At 42.3% G+C, this 15,890-nt stretch overlaps 2 protein-coding genes across 3 annotated transcripts; both read right to left on the bottom strand.

Annotated features, from left to right (window-relative positions):
• Nucleotides 1–95: 95 nt before the first annotated feature.
• On the bottom strand, nucleotides 96–10,870 carry rbm10 (RNA binding motif protein 10). Of its 2 annotated transcripts, none has more exons than XM_062391608.1 (23): nucleotides 10,762–10,870; nucleotides 10,162–10,223; nucleotides 9,529–10,072; nucleotides 9,269–9,436; nucleotides 9,100–9,169; nucleotides 7,094–7,167; nucleotides 6,141–6,227; nucleotides 5,932–5,992; nucleotides 5,678–5,836; nucleotides 5,099–5,259; nucleotides 4,824–4,921; nucleotides 4,472–4,559; nucleotides 4,111–4,315; nucleotides 3,906–4,015; nucleotides 3,744–3,825; nucleotides 3,045–3,136; nucleotides 2,753–2,944; nucleotides 2,128–2,322; nucleotides 1,862–1,918; nucleotides 1,518–1,712; nucleotides 1,226–1,273; nucleotides 1,079–1,134; nucleotides 96–824 (listed from the first exon to the last, which is right to left on the bottom strand). In XM_062391608.1, exons 2-23 carry the CDS (start codon nucleotides 10,176–10,178, stop codon nucleotides 734–736), a joined length of 2,850 nt encoding a protein of 949 aa, XP_062247592.1. In that variant the 5' UTR covers nucleotides 10,179–10,223; nucleotides 10,762–10,870; the 3' UTR covers nucleotides 96–733. The 2 variants fall into 2 exon arrangements, with proteins under 2 accessions (XP_062247592.1, XP_062247591.1); XM_062391607.1 differs by having other exon boundaries at nucleotides 10,162–10,220; nucleotides 10,762–10,846.
• Nucleotides 10,871–11,177: 307 nt separating this feature from the next.
• LOC133956664 (rho-related GTP-binding protein RhoA-C-like) lies at nucleotides 11,178–15,552 on the bottom strand. Its single transcript, XM_062391905.1, has 5 exons — nucleotides 15,456–15,552; nucleotides 14,733–14,888; nucleotides 13,219–13,339; nucleotides 12,974–13,104; nucleotides 11,178–12,889 (listed from the first exon to the last, which is right to left on the bottom strand). Exons 2-5 carry the CDS (start codon nucleotides 14,886–14,888, stop codon nucleotides 12,716–12,718), a joined length of 582 nt encoding a protein of 193 aa, XP_062247889.1. The 5' UTR covers nucleotides 15,456–15,552; the 3' UTR covers nucleotides 11,178–12,715.
• Nucleotides 15,553–15,890: the final 338 nt, after the last annotated feature.

Raw genomic sequence — 15,890 nt, 5'->3', positions numbered from 1 at the left:
ATTATGAGCGATAACGATGCAAATGTGTTATTCTTGATTATTTTACAGACGCTTAATGAAACAAGTTCGAACAAATACACACATCAAAAAATAAATTTCTGCAGAGAAAAGTATGTATTACATTGTGAATTCATACAAGTGATATAACAAACTGACACACTTTTCACCCACACACTAGTGTTAGTGCGACCCTGGTCATTTCACAAGGCCAAAGTCTCACAGCTCCCACCGTGGTATAAAAGTGCTCATTCTAAAATGTATGTACACTTTATGCCCAGATCAGTCATTCACTGAATGGTAAGGCATATTACATTAAATAAAAAAAAAAAAAATCTATGGTGCATAGACAGTAATATTAGAAAAATTTAATTTGCTGCCAAATAAAGATCTTCAGTGATCTTTCACGTTCCCACAGCAAATGTTTCCCAACTATGTAAGGCTTGATTATCAGACACAAGCTCTGAAGCAAGTGAGAACGCAAAACTGCATCATACAGGAAGAAAGCAAAAAAAAAAAAAAAGGTGCATTCTGTGCAATATCCTGACATCCACTGCTACAGGATCAGTTCAGTTCATATGTATTACCATTGTTGAGGTAACTGTAGAGTCAAACCAAAATGAAGAGGTTTATAGGTTTATATATGATGATCATGGTGAAGTGTTGCGTGCTGGGCTTTGTCCTTTTTGTCCGGGGTGTTCCTTTGTCAGGATGTTGAGGATCTACGGTGAGGGTCTCACTCTACTTGCATGTTGCGCAGTAGGAGTCCCTTTTTCACTCCGCCCTGCAGCATCCTGGCACCAAGACTGGAGCCTGTGATCCCATCACTAAAAAGGAAGACAAACAACAATTGAGCACACACACACAAAAAATCTGATAAAATCTCATCCCTCATTGCTGACATATTGTTGTATTTGGAAATTATATACAAGAACATCACCATATAAAGATGAAGTTAGAATAGTTATAATAATACAAATAGTTATTGGATCCTTACAAGAGGACTTCAACACCAACTGTTAACCAGAAACAACTACAGGACATCACCACAGAGTCAGTCTGTTATCTCACTGCTGCTTACATGGGGTTAAACTTCCTCTTCTTTAGATCAGGAGGTTCAGATCCATCTGCAAGTCTCTGCAACCAAAGAAAGGATTATCAAATTATCAATAACCGCACTAAACTCAAATTAGCCACAACTATTGTCAGACAGTGATGGTTGACTGACCTCTCTTCCTGCAGATTCCTGCTGGGATCTTCTCTGCTCCAAGTTTTGCTGTGGGCCGACAGATTAATAGGTCAAACATTAATGTCATTACAGGGGAAATGTCATTGGGCTGCACTTTTGTCATTATGAAATACCCTCTAGATAACAGACAGGGAAGGATGTATGAGATTATTTAACAAAATACAGACAACAAGTTGGTTTTCCAGCCTGGAGTGAACACATGGTCCCAATGCATCATTTATGCAGTGTTTGTAGTGGTGTGAAGTTAAAGTCTTGCTGTTTGTGTAACCACCTTATGTAGCTCAGAGAGCTGCTGGTGCCTGATGAGGGCCTCTTTACTGGGGAATTGTCTCCTACATAGCAGACAGGCCAGTTTAACCCAGTCTGTCAATCTCCCCTCCTTCTCATCTTTTTCGCCTCCTTCTTCATCACTGTCCGTTTCTCCGCTGTAGGCTGGGACCAGACCTTGCTGCTGAGGAGGAGAACTCTACAGAGGAGGGACGCAAGGGGAAGAACTGATGAACAGATACAGAGATAACTGTATGGTTAAGAAAAGCATATAAAAGGATTTGACATCAGAAAAAACAATGAAGACAACAGTCTAAAACAGAAACATTACAGTGTCGATGTCCTTACTTCTGTACTTTGTCTGATCTGGTCCAAAAAAATCTGAGGCCGTTCAGACAGTGCCCCCTGCAGGACAAAAATTCAAAGGGATTAACGAGGTCAGTCAGGAAGAACTTTTTCTAATACAGACATTCTTTTCATATTTGAATTAGAGCAGAGTGATGGTTATATAGGAGCCTGAACCAGAGTCCACTCTCTCTCTATGATACCCTGCTGTACTGAAGACACACAGGGGTTTACAGCTAAGCATGCATGTCTGCACAAGGATCATCTACCTTTTTCTCCAGAACTGCATAGCCTGCATCCGCACTCGCAGACTCTCTGCGGTCATCTACTCGACTGTGGCCCGGCGCTCGGGTGTAACCAGGAGGCAGCGGCGTCGAGCTGACGGCAGGGGAGGAGGAGACAGAGCGCATGTTCTCCTTCTGTCTATTGAGACTCTTAGCCCAGCGCTCCATATCTTTGGCGATCTATTAAGACAAAAAACAAGAAGTTTAAATTAGCCTATTAAGATGATTCAACAGATGACGATTTAAAATTCATATTCCGCAAGCAGCAGAAAAACCAACAACACCTTTGATAAATACCAATTTGGTTAATACCAATACCAAATTTTTATGTTGATAATATGTCCATGGTGTCATAGTTTGTTCAATTTGGTCACAAATGTATTATACAGTAAGGTATTGATGGCATTCTATCAATAATCATAGTTACAATGGTTCAATCCAAAAACTGCAGCAAATAAATGAAAAAAGCAAACATAGGTTAGTTTTCTCTATAATAGTGAAGTTCTTAATCTTGCGAAGTAATGCATGTTGTGATTTATCAATAAATTTGATTGAAGTCAGTTTTAGTTTTTCTGGAAGTATTTGTGTCCAGTATGTAGAGTACTTGTACCTGTTGAGCAGTTTTACTCTTGGGCTTGTCTTTTTTCTCCTTGCTGCCAGGAGAAGCAAACAGTGAGTCTGACGGGGCCATGCCTTCACTCATCGAAGCTCCGTCTGTGTTCGACTGGCTGGCAGCAGGAATGTAAGTGTGTTTCTCTCCATCCCAGTACATGTAATGCTGACTGTGAGGGTTGAAGTAGTACTGCAAAGACGAAGGACACACAAAATAAGAACCAGACTGAAATGTAAAGAAGACGACTCATTCAAGAAAGTGCTGAATGAACATTCAGATTACTCTTTACCTGGGAGTTAGGATCATAGTAGAGGCCTGTGAGTGGGTCGTAATAGTAGGCAGAGCTCTCATCATACTGGTAAGTGGACACGTCTGGCACAGCTACAGTCAAAGACACAGGACATTCGCATCAAGGTCAGAGACCACATTTTGAAGTAAACTGGATTAATCATAAAAAGTTGGATTTGCCATCGTGATTCACATAAAACATTGTTTTTACAATCTAGTCTTCTTACACTGAAATATGAACAGAACTAAATTTACTGAACAGCTCATATGAAGCCTTTTATGTCTTGGGTGTCAAAACATTTGGGCAACCACTGGCCTAGATAACAGTCGTCTCTCCCACAAGTGAAAAAACAACACCCCAACACTCCCTGACTGAGGCTGCATGCCAAAACACGATGGTACTTTGTTATTTATGGTCCACGTGACCAAGCCGTGACAATAACAGCATTTCAATAGCTACAAACCGAGTGCCTTGGAGTCTTTTTTTATATTTCAGAATGGATTTCCAGTAAAGTTTGTGATAAGAGGTGGTATGAACTAAGAATGCATCGAAATTTTAGCACTGAGTGTCTTTACTCAAGTCTTGGTTAGAAGGCTTGAGCGAGACATCTATCAGAAAGGTATGCTCCATCTATTAATAGTTTTAAATGAAAATGTAAATTTAGTGTTTCTAATTCTTGATCTTAATAATATGACTTACGGTATTGCTGGAGCTCATGTTCAGTGCCTGGGGTTGCAGGTTGGCTGTGAGAAGCTGGCTGTGGTTTTCCCACTATTTCAACCTGCGGGGTACAGAGCTCATAAAGCAAGAGGCTGATGGATAAAATAACGCCAGAAAAAGTAAGTACCGTGGGTACCGTACCTGTGTGGCTGAATTGGCGGCGGCTGTGGTGCTGAGAGCAGATTGTGAGTGACTGAGAGACTGCAGCAGAACTGTTGATCCCAGTGTCACTGACTCAGATGAAATGGCAGCTGCACGTGAACAAGCACAAACAAAAAAGCTTGGTACATTGCTACACAGATCACAGGGTCAATATGCTTGGATACTTGGTGTATATAACACCTACCTAGGGCAGCTCCACCCGAGTACGTCCCCACCAGCGATGCTCCTACACTGAGTAAGGCAGGAACCCTGGCATCTGCCTGGGCCTTGAAAGTTGCACCATCTGGTCCGGGGTATTCATGCCCTTCCTGATTGTATGTTACTGCTGACCCCTGCTGATACACTCCTGTATCTACACTCTGGCCTCCGCTTGATCCATTCTGCGGAGTCTGAGCATTGAGAGGGTTTTTATAGAATTTAGCAAATATACATATGTATAAAAAACAAACACGAATACACAGTGACAACAGCACATTTTGCAATTAAAGATGTGTTGTGCCCACACATTTTCTTTGTTTTGGTGATAAGTCACTGAGAAAGTTTACCTGCGTCACAGACCACTGTGCAGCTGCTATTGCTGTGCTGGCCACTGTCGCAGCACTCACTCTGCTTCCGTCAGTCAGGAACACATCACTGGTAGAGAACAGAGTGTTTCAGTGAGTTTAGCTGGTGAGCTACATTTTTTTCGTTATACAAAAATGATTACACTATCTTTTTTATTTTAGAAAAAATAAATAGTTTTAGGTCATCTCCTAGAAAGTTATTTCTGATCCAATTTATTCTCATGATCAATGTGAGTTTTTTCGTGACTAGAAATAACAATATAGATTGTTGTGCAATATCAATAATGTCAGGTGTTTTCTTTGCAGTGAAGTTTGGGTGTGTGTGTGTGTTTACCGTTTTGAGCCTTTGGCAAACTCCACCACAATCGCCTTGCCGTCAATAGAGAGAGGTGGCTGCAGAGCCTGTAAGATCTGGAGCAGCTGTGACGCCTCCTGTGAACAACATACAGAGCCCTTTGAGATTAGTGTGGGTGCACGTGTGTTAAATTACCTGGGTCTATGTAGTTTTAGGATACAATTTACAAGATGTTTTATTTATGGATGAATCTATTCTGAATACATATTGTGTTAAAGAGTGAATGGAAAAGCTCATGTACATCCGTTTCTCACCACTATGGTAGAAAGCTGTAGAAAGGCAAAGCCCCTGTTGAGATGCGTGTGCTTGTCCTTGATGAGGCGAATATTTGAAGGGGACAGTGTGGCAAATGGAGCCAAAGCAGATAAAATGGCTTCTACTGAAGTATGAGGGCCAAGGTTTCTTAGTATCAGAGCTGTTGAAAGAGAAGGTGAGAGAATATTAGACTTTTAAATCCACGATTTCCAAGTGTAGGATTTAGGGGCATCCACTGGTGAGGGTACACGCAGCAACCAATTCTAAATACCCCTCCTTCCTCCGACTCGTACAGTGACCTTCAGGTAACATGAAAGTGTGAAAGGCCCTCTCTAGAGGCAGTGTTTGGTTATGAGAGACAGAGAGAGAGAGAGAGAACTTTATTGCACCAAGTTCCGGGACTATCATACAAAAGCCACGCAATTGGTTTATAGAAATCAACTGCTCATAGTTATTTTTGGCCCGGGACAAACGTGATCACCATAAGGGGTTTCCTCTGTACTTTCTAAAAGGGCAACTAAATTGGTCCTCCGATAAAATTAACAAGACATTTAAAAAACGTCAGGAGATGGACTTACTGTCATTTGCAACATCTGCCTGCTGTGCAGCTTGTCCTGGGGCGACAGTAGGACCAGAGGAATGGTAGGGTACTGGGAGGGGCAGTAAACCCTGAGCTCCGTCCTTTTGAAGCCCAACAGGCAAATCCCTCGGCAACTGGGGCAACTTCAGCTCAGCCTCTGGGGAAAGACAACATGTCATTGTATATTAGTGTATGGTGGGAGGGAGCGTGTGATTGTAAAAGATAGATTACAAGCTATTTTTAAAACTCTACCTGATTTAGGAACACTGCATTTGAAGCACTTTTCTCTCCTTTTAAAGTTTTGCACACCGCACTGTTGAAATGTTACACAAGCTCTTGTTAGAGGACTGCTTTGAAGAATGATCTTCTACAGTGACTTATAAACTATCAAGCAAATGAGAATACAAATTTAGATTTCACGCAAAGGTGTAAACACACACACACACACAAACACACACAACCTTGTTGCAGAGCCAGTCCTCGTTGGCACGTGGCTTTGGGTCGCTGAAGTGCATAGACACCCTCTGCCCCAGAATCATCAGCACTCCCTGAAAGAAAGAGAGAGGGAAGAAGGGGGAAACAAACAATGATTATCAGCGTTAATTAGGCTACTCATGCCAGAGAAAGGCCTCATCTCACAAGAGATGAGAGAGAATGAAAGGGAAGAGAAAGAAAGAGAGAGAGGAGAATTGAGGCTGAATGAGAGAGGACACCAGAGAATTGCAACCTTCAGCTTTAGGAAATTGGGACGGACTGAGATGGTGTATGTGTACTGTATGCGCTTGTGTCCATTTTTAAGGACACAGTGTGTTTTTGTTCAATTGTGTCATCCCTCCCCCCTATAGGGGAACCTTTTCTCATCTTTCCACACATCCCATCCCACTGTGACAACCTTCACCTCCCATATAGACAGTAACTGCTTCCCGCAGACGTAATAATGGTTGAGATGACCCAGATATGAAAAGTTAAAAAACAAGAAAATTAGGGACTGTATTCATTCCGATTCAACATACAATAGAGCATGTGAAAAATTCTATTCATCCTGTCAATACTGTTCAGGAGGTGATACTGTAAACTTAGGAGAAGAAGTGAGAACATATTCCTGAAGAAAGAGAGGCTTGTATTGGACGAATGAGTAAATGTGACTGGGAGGGTCCAGTTATGAAAACTATGTAGCTGGGCCCCAGACAGACAAGTGTCATGAATTGACCTTTAGTTGTACAAAGTAGAAAGAAAAGGTGAACTTCCCTCTAAGGATACATATCTATTTCTTTGACAACATCAAACAGGATTGCATCATGTACATTTCACAGGGCACTATTTTAACTGTGTGTTTGTCCTGATATTAACCCATACGTCCCATTACATGTGTGTGTATATATGTGTATGTGTGTATGTGTAGGGGGAGAGTGACCTGGTTGGTCTCCATCCAGCGGGTGGCCTCCTGTATGAGATTAAACTCGACGAAGGCGAATCCTCGGCTCTGACCTGGACACCGCCCAGCGCCATGGTTACCGAACAACAACAACAACAACATAACAACAACGCAGTGAGGGGTTAGTGCTTCACGTACAGAGGAGAGAGAGACCCTGTATCAGCACTGATAAAATAAGAAATCATTGCTTCCTCTCTCCCTTTGTAATAGCACATCTGACAGCCAGTTGGAGAGCCACTGTCACATTATCTGCAAGGTTGGGAGGACAAACAGTGTCTCAGGGTCAAGGACAGAGGGAGTGAGGGAGAGAGAGAGAGAAAATCATACCCACTCGTCAGTTTGAGTCTGAGCTCTTTAGCTGAAGTTGAATGAAAACCAGGCACCAACAGAACACACACACACACACACACACACACACACACACACACACACACACACACACACACACACACACACACACACACACACACACACACACACACACACACACACACACACACACACACACACACACACACACACACACACACACACACACACACACACACACACACACACACCCCCACCCACCCCTGGCTGCTACAATGAGAGTCAGAGTAAACTACGTGGTGGAATGATTCTTCTTAAAGGCCATTACTTATCAATACTAAATGATTGACAAAATACTGTGAAACATATTTATTTTTACAAATTAATATTGTCTTAAGTTGTTTTTTCAAACAACACTGAACATGGAGTGTATTTACAAAAGTCAATATTCAAACATTTCAAACTAAGTGACTTAGTCTTAAAAACAGAGAGATGGTGATGGAGTGAGAAAGGCAGAGCAGAGCAGGGGACTGTAAGTGTGACCGAGTCAGATATATATTACAGACAACCAGCGAGTTAGGGAGAGAGAGAGAGAGGAGGATAGATTTATTTGTGTATGTTTTTAACTTCTGAATCCAAACAAACAAAAAAATACCATATGTCTGAGTAGTAAACCAAAAAAAATTGGAAAATGGGGCAGCTTTTCCTTTTTTCATTGTCAGAATCAAACGATGAAAAGGGAAAAACTAATTTACAACTTAATTTTTCCTTTTTGAACTGAAGGATTTAGAAAGGCTGACAAAGGCGGACAGAAATAAAAGGAAATATTTCAAAAAATATTTCAAAATAAAAGCCAGAGTCTATTAAAATATAATATTACATTAGCACAGGTTGTGAACTTTTTCCTCTATTTGACTCTTACAACAAAAAAAGGGTTTCCACTTTTTGGTTTTTAACAAAAATAAATAAATAAAGATGATATTGCAGTTTCTGGTTTCAAAGGCAAGTGAGACTGGGAAAGCTTTTCTCAGTGGTATGGATGACGTCCTCATAGCTGAGAGGTCGCTGCAGAACTTCTATCCTGATGCTCATACACTCAAAAATAGCTACAATGACAAACACAATCAAACATGTTCTGCATCTACTGTTCATTTCTCCACTGACACGGTTAGTTTAGAGCAACATCCATGTAGTCAGACACACCTCACTTCAGGATAGATAAGGCAAGAATGGGGACAAAGACAGTAAGAGAGCCAAAGTGAGAAGGGAAATTAAAGCCATGGAGTGAAGACCTTTAAAACTGTATACATGCAGTCTTCTCTTATCAGCAAATCTAGACAGAGCTCTACTCTGAAGCGTGCAGCAAGGTTACAGACACCAGTCCACCAAGGAATCCAGGCAGGAATCTAAGCACCTGCCTGCATTTAAGTGTATAATATGTGTTCTTTGCATCAGCTATCTACTCCACTATAGATAAAGAGTCAGCGAGAAGGAAGGAGATTGCCAAGACACTTAATAATAAGGGGAAGAAGAAAGAGCAGCTAAGATATCATCTGAATTTGAAATGCAAATCATGGAGCAGGTTATGCATGAGTGAAACAAAAGAAGAAAGGAAGAGAATACAGGAGAAGGGGGGAAGAAAAGAAAAAAAATCCAGTCAACGAGCAGATTCTCACCTGAAGATTTGTTTCTCATGAGGCGAACCTCTCTTGGCTGAATCCCCTGCTCCTGAAGTTGTGCACGAATCTATGAAAACAGAGGCATTATTATCATTTAAGCCACCTAACAACAACACCCACGCCTCATCAGACCACTGTAGAGACAAACTCTGGGACATGAACGAACCTCATTGGCTGTGGCATTGGGTGGAAGCATACGCAGCATTATGATGTTGCTGGGCCTCTGGTTGTGGTCTAGATCTGCACGGTAGTCCTGGTCTCTCTGTTCCATCTCTTCAAGGGACAGGTCAAGACCACTGCCCTCGCAATCATCCTCTGACCCCGCTGGAAAAGCCTTCATGGAAGAGTCACAATTTAACAACAGATGTCAACAACAAAACAAAACTCTAGCAGCTCTATAAAGTAGATGAACTTTCTATAGCTCACCCTCCTCTTCATTCCCCCATGAGAGAATCTGTCCTCGTCTCTTTGTCTTGCCGGATTATAATCCATTTCTTCAGAATGGGCACCACCACGACTCCAGTTGCATTCTTTACTACCTGCATGAGGGCCACTATTCTCTGGGAAGCCTCTTCCACCTTTCCCTCTGCCCTTTTGCTGCAGGCCAGTCTGTAACTGCTCAAACTCCCGCCTGGACACGTCCTCATCCCTCTGGAGCAAAGGAAGGGCTAGATCAGGCCGTAACTGAGAGCAAAGGGGCCATGGGAGCCCCTTCCCCTCGTGCGCAGCGTCCCCTCGCCCATCTCCTCTCTTGCGGAACCCCGGGCGATCCTGGAGACGACCTGGTGGGAAGTCAAGGCCGCCCAGTGGTTGCTCGTCACGGCCATACGGTCCAGCTCCCTCCGCTCGGACATCATATCCTGCTCCTGCCTCTTCGTCCTCTTGTCCATAGCCTCTGTAGTCCATGTCCCGGAAGTTGTGGTCATTGTGGTTGTTGCCGTAGCGACCTATGCGGTCGCCTCGTCCGCCCCTGTTGAACCATCGAAGACGATGTGAGGGACTGGCCTGACAAATGTTTGTTCGTAAGAAAGGGCATGAGGGTAAAGATTATTTACTCACCTCCGCTCATAGTCCATGTCGGCCCACTGACTCTGGTCCCAGTCTCTGACCTTTTCTCTCTGCTTTCAAAAGAGAATCAACGATCACATTGAGTGTGCAGATCGATTGTGCACATACCTTGTCGTTAAGAAGTCACAAATGAAAGCTGCTTTAACGCAGGAAGTGCAGGTTGCATGGCAGAGATGTGCACTCAACAGAGGCGGGTACTGCAGCCTCCTGCCTGCCACCAGGTTTGGTGCATTTTTGGTGCTGCTGCTGCAGACTTCTCTAACTTTAATGGAGTCTGTCGTCACCGCTTTCTATGCTGTTCACCACAAGCGACTGGCAGAGGCCCAGTGTCCCTGCGTCACTGCTGGAAATGAACTGTGTTTGTGTGTGTGTGTGTGTATGTGTGTGTGTGTGATCGAGCTCAAACATACTATCCCCCAAAAAAGGTGTGATCAACAATGACGTATGGCGGTCATCTCTGTTAGCGCACATGCTAAACTAGGCTAAACCGAGGTTGGCTAGCTGCTTCCGAGCTGACGCGCGTCACGACCGTCGGATGTTTGTCAACACAACAACAACGACGTCAATGCGTGAGGTTGGAGAAACACTTACCAGCGTGACATGCAACCGACGGCAGCTCTTTAAATGTCAGCGAGCAGCGCAGGTGAGAAGCCTGTTTAGTTTCTCATGGATCCAAAGTGTAAAATGGCCACAGTAGGACAACACTTCAGGTGGGCGGAACCAATGTCTGACTCGGCTTTCTGATTGGTACTGGGACAGGCAACGCAACAATGTGGTCGCTGATTGGACGAGACAAGCAGGCCGGTCCTACACGAGCGCATGGTAGATAAACTGAGGATAATGTGCATGTTGTAATGTTTCTGTTAATTTATAGAGATCTAAATAAAACTATTCATTATATCCAATCATTGTATCTGTAACATGTAAATTAATGCTAGAAATATAGAGAAATATGGCGGTTCTTAATAGTATTAATGAATGAATAGATCACAGACAGAGACATCATACAACAGGAAACCCTTATACCGGCTTTATTTGGAAAAAGAGAAATCCAGAAATCCCAATATGTCACAGTACAAAAAAAAAAAGCTCTAGCAGCCCACTCCCCAAAACCTTCCAACCTCGCACCCCAAGCTTGACCTTCAATTTATTAAATGAAATAATACTACGGTTACAATTTTATCATTTAACTGACATAAGCTGATAATAACAACGGGATTAAGTAGAATGATTAAAAAATACTAAGAAAAATTAGAGACATCAACAATAAAAAGTTATAGTACAATAATGACAATATCATAAAAGGGACGATGGGAGAGTTGAGTAAAAGGCAAACTTGAAATACACATCATTAAAATGTCCTGGCAAGGCCTTGTAAGACATACAGTACATAATGGACATTATAGTAATGCGATAACCCTATGGTCTATATGAAAGAATATTCAACTTATCGACTACACCACTCGTGATTTGACCCACTGATTAACACAATCAAATGAATCTCTGCTATACACAAAAAGGTCCTAAGAACTCATAACATGTTTAACCTGATTGTGCCTCTAGCTATAGTACAATGTCTTCCAGTAAAGTGAAGGTTTCTAAATCACTCTGAGTAGCTGTTGATTCCATTACCCGCCAGAGCCAGTAAATGTGGTCATCAGGGGTAACTTTGGCATGGAAACAAGGGGTTAGGTCAGAGACACAGAGGGCTTTTCCATGCATACAGTACGTAGACACATACAGTATGTTAATACACACGCGCACAAATATACACACATTCACCGCATGCAGACCTGCACTGGAAAAAACAAACCACCATACAGCTGCGCACGCACACAAACACACACACACACTGAAGTCCATGTGAGTAATTCAGTATGGGAAAATATCTTATACAATCTGGTTTAGGCATACCCCTGCATAGCGCCTGAGTCAGAAAATGGGCCTGAAGGAGCCAAGCCAATGAGAGGGGAAAAGCATTCACAAACGTGATGACATAATGACACCCCATCCAAGTTATGAATCCCTACCCCTTGACTTACTCTTCATGACCGCTGCTCTCAAGGCACTACATGTAGGCGATACTGTGTAAAATCCACTTACACATGGTCTTAATTCAAAACTTTTTATATTAATGTCTTTTTTTGTATCTTCTCTCCCTCATGTCCACATTATCTTTGGCCTGGTAAGGACCTTTTTTCTCTCTTCATTCCCATCATGGCACATTTCAACCCATTTACATCTACTCAACTTCAAATCACCCCCACCCACCCCACCACCTGCCTTAGAGACTTCTAGATCTGAACATTTTTGATAGATGCAAGCAAAACGGCACATAACCTAATAGTATAGACAAAGGACCAATGTGTAGAAGCCTATCAATTCATTTCAGCCCTGCTTTAATTTGCTGAGGATAATTGGCAGAACTTGAGCATCTGCAAAACTTTTCTGGGCCCTCCCCGATATTGTCCCCCATGTCAAATCTCTTTAGAAGCCCCCCTCTCCCTCTGTGCTCGAGGTCAGCTCCCTCCTCTTCTCCGAGAGCCTATAACAGAAGGCAGCTGGACTTCTTGCCCCGTTTCTTGGCCTGCAGTGCTGCCCGAGTTGCCATCTCAAAGACCTCTCTCACACCATCTTTGGTTTTGGCAGAACACTCCTGGTAGCCATAGGCACTGATGCGGTTGGCCATCTCTTTTCCATCTTCAAGTTTAACTGGTTCCTAGAGACACACGTCAGAGAGGGTTACATTTTTTCAATATTTACACAGACAAATGTGTACATCCCCAGCATGCTCTGCACTGACCTGTTTCATTTTGGCAAGCTCTCGTCTGGTGTGCTCATCATTGCGCAGATCTTTTTTATTGCCCACGAGGATGATGGGAACATTTGGACAGAAGTGTTTTACCTCAGGAGTCCACTTTTCTGGAATATTCTCTATAGTGAGTAGAGGAAAAGAGGGCAGTAATTAGCAACAGGTTTCAATTTCAAAATTGTAAGGTGTTCAATAACAAGTGGTGTGTGTGTGTGTGTGTGTTGTAAAGACAGTACCTAAACTGTCAGGGCTGTCTACGGAGAAGCACATGAGGATCACATCAGTGTCAGGGTAGGAGAGAGGCCTCAGTCTGTCATAGTCTTCCTGTCCGGCTGTATCCCAAAGTGCTAGTTCGACCTGAAAAACCGGGACAGATTGAGGTGAATGGAGAGTTGCACAGATAAAATGGCAGCTTTGGAGTGATGGGCATGTCAAGGACTTTAGATATTTAAAATTGGTTAAACTGACCAATTTTACATGGTTCTTAGTCTTAATATAGAAAGAGAGCAGTGGAAAAACCAGGATGCAATTGCTTCTGACATTATATACACCCAACCTTTACCTGAAGAAAAACAATTGTTAGCTACAGCCCAATATCGAATTATAAATTCAGACGAGATTCAAAAATATTATAACAGGTTATTATAATGACAAAGGGGCCGTGACTCAACATTATTCTCATTACAGTTTAACTGCCAACAATGTTTTCTTCAATTTTGTCTTTATATGTTGGAAAAGAGCATGGTTTTTACATGGTTCTTAGTCTTAATATAGAAAGAGAGCAGAGGAAAAACCAGGATGCAATTGCTTCTGACATTATATACACCCAACATTTACCTGAAGAAAAACAATTGTTAGCTACAGCCCAATATCGAATTATAAATTCAGACGAGATTCAAAAATATTATAACAGGTTATTATAATGACAAAGGGGCCGTGACTCAACATTATTCTCATTACAGTTTAACTGCCAACAATGTTTTCTTCAATTTTGTCTTTATATGTTGGAAAAGAGCATGGTTTTTACATGGTTCTTAGTCTTAATATAGAAAGAGAGCAGAGGAAAAACCAGGATGCAATTGCTTCTGACATTATATACACCCAACATTTACCTGAAGAAAAACAATTGTTAGCTACAGCCCAATATCGAATTATAAATTCAGACGAGATTCAAAAATATTATAACAGGTTATTATAATGACAAAGGGGCCGTGACTCAACATTATTCTCATTACAGTTTAACTGCCAACAATGTTTTCTTCAATTTTGTCTTTATATGTTGGAAAAGAGCAAAAAAAGGCCTGTTGTACTTTCCTATAGCTCAAATGTCTCTTTTCTAATGCAGTCCAAACCCCAGGGGCATTCAAGGCATAAGGCATGAGGCATGAAGTAGGTATGAGGAAGAAATTATAATTTTTTCCAATGACGAATCTGCAACCAGAAGAGATTTGATATTTTACTGATTCAATTATTAGTTTCGATAGTGAAAATAGCTGTTGTTGGATTTGATGCCAATAGAAATGTCAGTTTTATTTGACAGTGAAAGAAATATCTGAAATTCTTAATTAAAACCTTATGAAATGGATAGAAACTTTATTGATCCCAAGGGTAACGCAAAACAGTCAAACACAAAAGTATAGGAATAATAAAAGGTCCAAATTAGTCAAGAATTACTCATTCTGCTGCAGACTCCTCTCTCTAACTCTGAGGCCCTTGGGGCATCCAGACAGTGTTTCACAGTGAGCCTCACCTGTTTGCCATCCACTTCAATGTCTGCCACATAGTTCTCAAACACAGTGGGCACGTACACCTCTGGGAACTGGTCCTTGCTGAAGACGATGAGCAGACAGGTCTTCCCACAGGCACCATCCCCAACTATCACCAACTTCTTCCTGATTGCTGCCATCTATGAAAGTACAAAACAACGTTACAGATATCGGACAAACAACCAGCCACTGATCCCCGCTAATAACAAGGTTTGTCTATGGTGCACAGGGTGAGGAAGACTTCCTGCGATGTGTTCAGTGCTAACACAAAACGTATGTGTGCTGGGTTTCCTCGACAGTTCCTCCTGTTTAGCAGAAGTAACCCAGATAATGTTGGTGACGCTGGCACACACCGGTTTCCCTTTAGCTTACGTGTCCATTAAAACATCCTGGTGTGTTCCGACTAACTTAAACAAAGCAAGGGTCTCGCCGGGCAGACCCACAGAGAGGAAGCGGGTGTAAACACAACGTTTCGCCGCTGTGTTCCCGTTCCTGCTCAGACGCTGTGCGGTGAGTCCGGGGCCTGTCAAAGCAGCTAACAGCAGCTAGCATCGAAGCTAACAGTGTTTCCAGCGGTTTCATTCGCTGTCATTTCACCTAATCTCCCTGGAACTAAACCCCACGCGTTCATCGCGGCGCTGTGCGGAACCTGGGACTCAAACAAACAACGGGTAAAGGTGGAAAAGCTGCTGTTGAGAAAGATTTACCGCTTGATGTTTCTGTGTCCGCCTTTCGCCTCTTCCTGACCGACTGGATGACTCCGCCCACCGCTCATACGCAACTGCGCAATAACGTCACGCGTCGTCAGAGGCTGTGGCCTCATTACATTACATTACCATTACATCCACATTAACAAAACATGAAAGATCTAATTACATTATAATCACATGTTAACATATGAAGGAGAATAAAAAGCATTGCTCAATCAGGCAAGTTCAGTGCTTTTGTAAAATGTAGATTTGTTCTCCCCCATGTCTGGATATACAATATATATTATATGGATGATATAAATGATAACATCAATGAAGAAAAGGCAAAAGTTTGTTCATGGACTTCAACTCTGCTGTTAATGCTATCAACCTTCTCAAGCTGCCCCACAAACTCGAGGACATTTGGTCTCGGCAATAAAAGCACTTCTTATA

The sequence above is a fragment of the Platichthys flesus genome, chromosome 7 (genome assembly GCF_949316205.1).
Source record: "Platichthys flesus chromosome 7, fPlaFle2.1, whole genome shotgun sequence".
NCBI classification, from domain to species: Eukaryota; Metazoa; Chordata; class Actinopteri; order Pleuronectiformes; family Pleuronectidae; genus Platichthys; species Platichthys flesus.
This window is presented reverse-complemented; position numbering and strand designations above follow the sequence as displayed.

Bases quoted from the DNA above. Each gene is read 5' to 3' on its own strand.
- rbm10 (XM_062391608.1), bottom strand. The intron at 5,260-5,677 runs GTAAGTCCATCT...CTCTTTCAACAG, and splicing joins GGCAGATGTTGCAAATGACA to CTCTGATACTAAGAAACCTT. The intron at 4,560-4,823 runs GTAAACACACAC...GTTCTCTACCAG, and splicing joins TTTGCCAAAGGCTCAAAACG to TGATGTGTTCCTGACTGACG.
- LOC133956664 (XM_062391905.1), bottom strand. From the start codon at position 14,888: ATGGCAGCAATCAGGAAGAAGTTGGTGATAGTTGGGGATGGTGCCTGT. The intron at 13,340-14,732 runs GTGAGGCTCACT...CCGGTTTTTCAG, and splicing joins TTGAAGTGGATGGCAAACAG to GTCGAACTAGCACTTTGGGA. The intron at 12,890-12,973 runs GTCAGTGCAGAG...GTGTGTCTCTAG, and splicing joins AGCTTGCCAAAATGAAACAG to GAACCAGTTAAACTTGAAGA.